Genomic DNA, 9,369 nt, shown 5'->3' on the forward strand with positions numbered 1-9,369 from the left:
TCTCTCAATGTAAGAGAAAAGAAAATCATCAGAAGATAGAAAATAAGTTCAAGATTTCTCGAAGAAGAAAAAGCACAGCGAAGAATATGTCTGCACAAGATGCACGGCTCTGGAAAATGTGTACCGAACTCGTGAGAGTTTTCGGGATGAATTGAATTTCTCGACCCGCCGCGCTAATAACAACCGGACCAGGAGAACGAGAGGCGCGCGAGTGAGCGTTCTCGTTGTTCGTTTTATCGAGATGACCGATAAATCGCGGCGACCGCGTGTCGCCACAGCAGCGGACTGCAGCGGCAGCAGCAGCAGCTGTGATGTTGCGAACTGCAGGCCCCGCTGACGCGGCGAAATCGGTGTCGCGCATTACGAAAGTTAACTGGAGCACAAATTGACTTTCGATTTATAGGCAGGTCCGAATAGCGCAACGTGTGTTCCTCCTGCGCGACCATCGATTCGAGTGCGCGCCGCTGGCCGTGTTGTATCGCATAAAACTCTTAGCCGCGTTCGCTTGCGCAACGCGACGCGAAAGCGCACGTAATACGAATGTTCGCATTCTGCCCGCTGTTGAAATTAGAAACGGACCGTACGCATCGCACCTCGCGCTCGTAAAACCGCCAACGCGCAAAGTAAGAAAACGACTTTAGCATCCTCCTTTTATCGGCCGAACATTTCGGATGATGACTAAGCTTGGCTCTCTGCGAAGATCCGCTCTCGACAAACCAATCCGGAAGTCGAATCAAGAATTTTCGAGAGTGAGTGTGTGTGTATGAGAGAGAGAGAGAGAGAGAGAGAGAGAGAGAGAGAGAGAGAGAGAGAGAGAGAGGAGTTGACTAATATAATCTTTATCAATGGGAAAAACTCTTTAGTGTACCAATATTTTTAAAAGTGTTAAGAGAAGTGTCAAGAAATAATTGAAGAAAATTTACTTAACATCCACGTTATCGCGTTAAAATAAATATCTTAAGATAAAAATCTTAAGATAACGATCACTAATAACGACCTTTTTGCTACATAATGAGGTAATAATACAGAAGAGAAGTTTGCAAGGTGCTATATCTGTAATCCCTGTAATCTACATCTCCTGTAATCCCATATTCTATGTGAAGATCTCAGTTCTTCGTCAGAAACTTTAATTCATCTTTAAAGAGGTGAACTATTGATCGAAAATCTACTAGATGTTACTCTATTACATTTCTCTTTTACTTGTGAATCAAAAGGAATATGTTCTGAAACAAAATTCCTTCTTAAGCGCGACACAAAAGACATGACAAAAGAATAAATTCCTCTAGCCGTGAGAACATTCTTAAGAACATTGCTTGGAATATTTTCCTTCTTAGAAGATCTTAGAAGAATCCTCTCTTGAGGCCATGTACAGAGTTTTCTCTTACTGTAACTGTACTCATTATATCTTTAGCTCTAATAGCGACATCTGCCGTCATGTGCTTGTATGTCAAACTGAACAAAAAAGTTCTCTATTTTTTCCCTAATAACTTCGTAGATTTTTAGTTATTAATTAGATAACATTAATGTATTATCGCAAGCGACTATCCGCCAATCTTCTTTAACTAATAGTTAAAAATTCACAAAATCATTACGAAAAGAATAATATGATCGTGTTAATGAGGATCGCCTTTACATTATCGACATTTCTCAAACTCGTTACCCGCTCCTCTTAGCGCTAACAAAGTAGTTGAAGAAATAAAAAACTACGAGACGCAGAGGAAGATGGATTACACTGAGAAAAAAATTTATATTTGGAACTATAATGGCACAGTAAAAAGATTATTGTTAGGAATATCATTTTTATAGTAAATGTCACCATAATGTTTGTAATATTTATAATATAAGCATAGTAAAACTGACCCATGTAAAAATTTTACCAAGAATTATAATTATTATTACCAAGAATAATTATTTGAAATAAAAAATATAGTAAGGTAACAAATATTGAATGGTAAGAGAAATTAACTATTTTATATAGTCAATACGATTGGAATATTTGGCAAATGTAAGTACATAAAACTATATTCCCAAAGTGTACTTTACACAAGAATAATAAAATGACTATAAATCTTTGTTCATTTTGCTATATCTCCATGTTTAGATGAACTATAAATATATGTTTGAGGCCAAAATGAACTATAAAATATAATGAGATTATAGTTATTTCAACTATTTTTTTCTCTCAGTGCACCGAGAGCGGCTCGTCGTGCTTGCAGTGTAGGGGTTAAAATCTCACGAGGGTGGCATCAAACTCAAATATCGCCGCGCTATCGGCAACGAGGGACCGCGTATTTTTACCACCGCCACGTCCGATGATTGCCGCCCCGCCATTATCGCGTCGATTCCGCGTTACTTCGCGTTTCCCCGGCGCGCGTCCTGCTACCCCTCCGTCCGGCCGCTATCGGCGCACAATTGTGCATTGTCGCGAATCTCCGGGCGACTCGCGTCCCAGGATAAAACACGATAACGCTCCATCTATTTGCCTCCAGCGTTCGCGGAGTACGTCGACACGAGGGCGTAATCGCGAGCCGGGGATGTCAGCGACCAGAGAGAGACGGCGCGCGCGCGTCAGCTTCGTTACGACCGCGTCGTCGAGGCGGAAGTGACGACAGGAGGCGGAGGTGGAGGGACGGAAAGGGACAGAGAAACCGGCGAAAATTTCGGCCGGCCGAAACGTTGCGGAGCGTTTCCGCGCCGATTTCGCGCGGCCGCCGGCGCGCCGAGCGGAGAGTTCGAGAGGCCGGGAGGAGAGCGCGAGATATCTAGTTGCAGGTCGTTCACATCGCGAGGGGACGAGTAGTAAAAATAGAATGAGAGCGCCAGGAGCGCGTGCTCTCACGCGCTGTACGCGCCGCCGCCGCCGCCGCCGACGACGACGACGACGACGACGTTATGCGCGATTCTCTACACGACGTCTCGCACGGCGTCGCGAACGCTTCCTCCTTCTCCTCTTCCTCCTCGTCTCGTCCTCGTCGTCTCATCCCGTTGCTTATACGGAATGTATTAGTACATCGGATTCCGCCCGGCGATTCAGCTCCGGGGACGAGCCGGGACTCGTTTGCTCGCTCTCTCTTTCTATCTTCTCTTTCCTTTCTCGTGTCTTGTTTTGTATTCATTTGTCTTATTTTTCGGTCTCAAGTTTCTCTTTCTGGATATATTGTTTCTGTCATGAGGATTACTGTGAAACTCTATTTGTTCATCCTGTACTAATATTACGTCCTTAGAGATATACTAATAATGCCCTTCAGAAGTAAGAAGAGAAACATTGATTTGAATTAATGTGACAATGATACAACTGAACGCGTTTTGGTTGAAGGACACAGAACTTTTGGTGCTTAAGAGGGTACTGAATACAATGCAGTTTTTTTTCTATTTGGTTGTATAAAATCGCAGATGCTTATACAGAATGAAAGTGTCAATAAAAATTGTGGAGAGTACTATGTATTGTATGAAGAAACTTTATAAATCTTCGTTTATTATAAAACAAGATTTTTTATATGACGTTAACAATCTGTACAACCAAATAGGCAAACGGTGTGAACTGCAAAAGCTGCATTATGTCGGTATTCAGCACCTCCTTAAGAGCCAAGTTTGGTTCGTAAGAAACAGGAATTCTGTCTCCTGTAATAAAAATCCATTTAGTCATGCCATTATCACGTTAATTCAACCGACTGTTTTCTCCGCGTGTAAGGCAATAATCAAAGCATCTGTCTACAGCAAAATATCCAAATTGCGACATTCCCCTTAAAGAAGTAGGCTATTTCTTTTTTTATTTCTTTTGTTTGTCTGTTTAACTAATTGCGTCACTAATCTAAACTGAATTGAGCCAACGTAATTCCTAGTTCTTTTTTGTTCAGAGCTCGACACTTTACGCTTTTTGTTAGGGTCCCTCTATAGCATTGTTCACCTAGACTCCAACATAAAAACCGATGACGATCTGGTGCTTACACCAACTAGATTTCCTTAGAATGTCTATGAATAAGGAGGATGTCAATAATTGGGTGTTTCACCTATCCATTTATCTCTCTCTTTCTCTCCCGGCGTAATTTCATTTCGGAATCATGCACAACCTAGGAACTACTTAGCGTCCTTTTGGCAAGCGCGCTTTTGGAAAATGCCAAAGACTGCAACTCGCGCGGAGAAGCCCGAGAACGAGAGCAGTCTGAGAGAAGCGTTGGCGGCATCCTGCGCGAGATTTCATAAGTATCCCATGAACGAAAACACGGCTGCCGATTTGTGCCCCCTGTATGGGCGTCCTCGCTTCGTTTAAATGCGACCAACTAGAGATGGAATTTCGGCGCAGGTGAATCGATCGTTCGCTGCTAACCGCGCGGCGGAGGACAATGAACCACGCTGCACCACACGCACGCAGCAACCGACCGATCAGCCAGCCAGGCCAGCCAGGCCAGCCAGGCCAGACAGTCAACCAGCAAACCTACCTGCGTGTAACACCAATTCTCGGCCACGGGGGTGTTCACTTCCGGCGGTGGTGGGCTCGGGACGCGGCTCACTGCCATACTACTGCTGCTGTGCAAATTCGAGCTGACCCGCGACGTTTGAGGCGCACAGTCGCTCACCGCAAGTCTGTAAAAGAAAGAAGAGGAGTGGTTTTAGCGAATCACCGAGTCGGCATTCCGGTTAATTCGAGTGAATTCGGCGAGACTGCGACGTCCCATTACACGCTCACGCGCGCGCGCGCGCGCGCGCACACACACACACACACACGTATTCCAATACGCAGATTCGACCCGGAAAGTCGTTAATTGCGCGTGCTCGCGTTTACGTCACGAGGAGGTCGTCGACCTCCCTCCATATTTCTGGGCGATGGGATATATGGAAGAGCGCTTATTGGATCAGCGTAATGCTGAATTCGCGAGACGACGGCGCGATCGAGATATTTGAATCTCAAAAATTTAGAATTTAATTGTCGGGTGTAATTGGACGTCGTTTAGCGCAGAATGTGAAACGGCAGTCGAGTGCTATTTCGGTGACACCTCAAAGATAGAAGGACGTAGAAGGTCTTCACATTCAGTCGTATCCGTTATCTCATTTGGAGATTAAGTGTCTTAAATATATTAGATCTCATGTATTAAATATTACAGATTAAATATATTACATATTACACATCTATTGTATGTGCGTGTATTGCTGTATTCTTCACACCATCACATTCATTGCATCCCAAAGTGTTTTGCAATAAACGATGTGGCCAATACATGAATATTTAAACGGGACATCCCTAGAAGAAATTCAATACAATTTTCGAGCAATTACCAGATAATTATGTTAACTTTGGTCCAGTAACTGAAGAATAAAACTATCCCAATCATGATGTAACGCTTTTCCTGCAGTTACTGTGCATGAAATCTGCATGAAGAAAGATGCATGAAATCTGAACTCATTTGATTCATTCGCGATTGTAAGGCCGGATGTTTCCAGAAAAAACTTCTATAAACGATGCAATAAACGATGTGGCCAATACATGAATATTTAAACGGGACATCCCTAGAAGAAATTCAATACAATTTTCGAGCAATTACCAGATAATTATGTTAACTTTGGTCCAGTAACTGAAGAATAAAACTATCCCAATCGTGATGTAACGCTTTTCCTGCAGTTACTGTGCATGAAATCTGCATGAAGAAAGATGCATGAAATCTGAACTCATTTGATTCATTGTAAGGCCGGATGTCTCCAGAAAAAACTTCTATCAGATGAGAATATAATCAAGGGGCCATGTTTACACCTTGCACTGTCACTTTGTCTGCTGTCAGGATCGATCATTAACAATCACCCATAAATAGTGGCTCATAACTGTGACTATGCGGAGCGCTTCCAGCTTCATCAAAGGAAATGTGTGCAAGTCGTTTCGCAAACGAATGTACAGTCGCGGACAAAGAAATTGTCCGTAATCTTCGGGGCGAGTTTGCAAACTCGTCAGTCTTGTTCAGTGGGAACATCTCCCCCATTAGAAAACGAATTCTCCCATTGAACAGAACGGACGGAGTTCACAGACTCAACCCAAAAATTACGGATAACCCTTTTTTGTCCGCGACTGTACCACCGACGAGACTTCAAAACCGCTCTCCTCGAAATCGAAGCGTCACACGGAAAAAAAAAAGAAATCTAATCCGGCGAGTCCTCGATTTACTTTCGCAAGTATAGAGAACCGCCTGCTTCCCGGTTGCAACTTTCTCACCATGGGTCACCCGGTTCACGACAAAGGCAAATCGTATCGGCTCACAGCGACGAATCTCATTCTCCTCCGTTTCTTCGTGACTCGTAAAACTATGTTAATCGCGCTACGGATCTCTCATAGTCGTGGAGAGTCTACTTAGAGTTAAGGTCATCGGCGGTCGATCGATCCACGCGAATCCCACGAGCGAGAAAGCGCGGAAGGTGGGAGGATGACAGGAGGAGAAGAAAGAGGTGGGAGAGGAGAAGAAGGAGAGGTAAGAAGTGAGAGAACGAGTAAGAAAGAGTGTGTGTATGTATGCGAGAAAGAGAGAGAGAGAGGAAGGGGGAGAGCCGGGGCCAGGGGAAGAATCAAGGATGAAGGAAGAAGAGTACGCAGGACACGCGATGGTGCTCACGTGCGCCAAGTACGGAACTGCTGCTCGGCGAGTTAAGTACGTTAGCCCCGCACAGGTTCATCGGACGCCATTGCCGTCGTGGCCATCGACCAACCGGGAAACAGGAACCAAAGCATGGAGCTTCTCTACTCGCGAGTGCGTCTCTCGCACGTGACGACGAGATTCGCTCGATTCGCCCGCGATACCGCGAGTGTCCCCTTAACCCTTTAACAAAAGTTGTACTCATTCTATGAATCAATTGGTTGCGCATATATGCTCTTCCTGGAACTCATAAAAATGCTTTGCTATCAACAGACCCCAACTGGGCAGATTCAGATCGCTCATTTGCGACCCCGTCCTTCATTGAAGTTAATGAATCCAAGTAGATCACGAGATACGGTCCAAAAACCCGACTACCGACGACGGGAACGATTCTGAAATAACTCAGGATTATCTTCGCCGTACCGGTACAGGAAGTCTCTTCGAGAAAATCCGCGACCTAGCTTCCGATGACGGAAGTCTCAGAGCTGTTTACTGTCCAGCTATTCCCAGGACTCGGGGACTGAAAAAGCCTGAAACGCTCCTCAGTCTCGGAACCAATCACGACACGGAGATTGCATCGGACCTGACGTTAACAGCCTATGAGTTATCACGGTGACCGGTGAACGGCATCGAAGGGGTGGTCGACGAAAGGAGCCGACGAGAGGTTCGCGCGCGCACAGTGGAGAAAGTGCCGCGACGAAACGAAAGAGAGCAGCTGCGCGCACGCGAACCCAACAGTCTGCTTCCTAGATCTCCCGCAAGCTTTAATTGAAAATTCGATCCGGCCGACCGAATCGTGCGTTGTGTCGTTGTGCGTGAAATAATTGTTTTCCTTTCAAAATAATAACTTTTTTTTTGTAAAACTGGAACATTACAGGCACGCGTTACGCGCGCGCTCTATTTAGCATCTTTATCATTGACCTTTTAAATTATACCTTATAAAATTATCTTATTCTTACCCTAAATAATATGCTTCTCTCTTTGTCTGCCCTTTCTTTTTCCTCTTCCTCCTCTAACTTTCTATTCTTTATTCTTCCATTCTTATAATTTACATGTCTTCTGTATTCTTTTCTTCATGACCTTCTAACCAACGCGATGAGTTATTCGCCCGATAATTTGACAGACGCAAACGACACGAAGCAAGCCGCAGCCCACACGAAGTGAGCTAAGCGAGAGAACCAACCAGCATCGCTAATTTCTTACATGCCTTTTTTTAGAATGGATCTTACATGATTTGACATGTTTACTATATCACTAAAATGTTTAGTAACGCGGACTGGGGCATTCCAACATATTGCAAAATATTGTAATTTTAGAGGATGTAATCCCCAGGATATTTAATAAACTGTACTCTCTCTCTCTCTCTTCCTGCCCCTCTCTTTCTGTATTTCCCTCCCTCATATCTCTTTCCAAGTCAACGAATGCGCGTTTTCCTTTCGCGAATTTCTCCGGTTTCTTTCGCGAGAGCACGCACGCACGCACGCACGCGCGCGCGCACGCATCGCCTTTGCTGCAGCTTTTCAGCGGATCGCGTTCTCCGTTCGGCATTACGTGCGTATGTTCGTTCGTTCGTTAATTCGTTCGTTCGTTCGGCACTGTAACTTTCACTTCCACGCCACTTCCAACGCGATACTCCCACGTCGCTTTTGCGCTAGATACCGCCGGAGGCATCGTCGGATCGAGTCGCACCGAGGGAGAGTCGTTATTCGGGGCAAAGAAGACGAGCGGCAGAGGGGGAGGGACAGGGAGGGGAAGGAGGGGACACACGAACGATTTTATCGTAACGCCGCTCTGTTTTGTGAGAAAGCGAAGGCACGAGACGATCGCGCTGCTCGCTAGAAAGTATAAGCGGAACAGCGAGACGTTTCCGCCGATGTGAGAGGATGACATCAGGCGCGTACACCGGGGAAAAATACTCGACGGATTTACCCGTGGAGTACAAAGTTCATATTTCTGCGAATAAACTCCATGTCCCGACAAATAAACGCTCGAGTATTTCTTTCTTCGTTGCAGCTATCGCATACTCCAGCTAACGCTGGCATACGTGAAGTACACTTCGATCATTCCTCGAATTTTTGTCGAATGCACACGTAAAGTAAGAAATATCGGGATAGCGAGCACGCCAGAGAGAAACGTTGAATTTTATTCCGCTATTGAAAATTAATGTGTAAATATTAATCGTGCAATTTGACACGATAGGGGAAAATCACATATGCTCGAGTTATTCATGTAAATAATTTTTTGTGTAATAAATATTTAATATTTAATGTTTTAATGTATAAAGAATAACTTTTTAATATCCCCTTGTATTAAAGCGAGCGAGCGGACGAAAGAGAGAGAGGAGGGGAGGAGAGGGAGGGAGGATTAAGCCGATTGCTCTCGTTCCACGTGCTAAAAGGGACCACAGATGTGCCGGAGAGAGAAAAACTGTCGAATTGGATTCAGATGTCAACGTTTCACCGGCTGCAAGGAGCCTGTTAACGGGCTTTTTGTTAGCAGCGCGTAGTAAACAAAGTGCTAAGCGAATTTGTAAATATTGTGACCGAGAGAAGAGACATATGTGCAACATAAATATTAGTTTAAGAAATCTCCTCGATATCGGGTAGCTCGGTATCGAGTCCAAACACGAGAAAGTGGGAAAGACCTAAATCCGAAGGAGCCAGCCGTTTGCTGACGATTCATGCTCGCTTATCGACGGGCGCTAAACGAAAGATAACGCGACAACGATCCGAAGAGATCCCCCCCCCCCCCCCCG

The 9,369-nt window shown here is 44.9% G+C and overlaps 1 protein-coding gene across 4 annotated transcripts in view; it reads right to left on the reverse strand.

Moving 5' to 3' along the window:
- LOC116840472 (protein roadkill) overlaps positions 1 to 9,369 on the reverse strand; it is a 223,911-nt gene that overhangs the window by 31,126 nt on the left and 183,416 nt on the right. For all 4 annotated transcript variants that reach the window (XM_032807234.1, XM_032807232.1, XM_032807233.1 and 1 more), the window contains one exon: positions 4,440 to 4,584. In XM_032807234.1, coding sequence (XP_032663125.1) covers positions 4,440 to 4,517 — 78 coding nt within the window. In that variant the 5' untranslated portion in view covers positions 4,518 to 4,584. The remainder of the gene's footprint in view (positions 1 to 4,439; positions 4,585 to 9,369) is intronic.

The sequence above is a fragment of the Odontomachus brunneus genome, unplaced genomic scaffold, assembly GCF_010583005.1.
Source record: "Odontomachus brunneus isolate Ranch 3 - 2012 unplaced genomic scaffold, Obru_v1 Obru_scaffold_010, whole genome shotgun sequence".
In the NCBI taxonomy this organism is placed as follows: Eukaryota; Metazoa; Arthropoda; class Insecta; order Hymenoptera; family Formicidae; genus Odontomachus; species Odontomachus brunneus.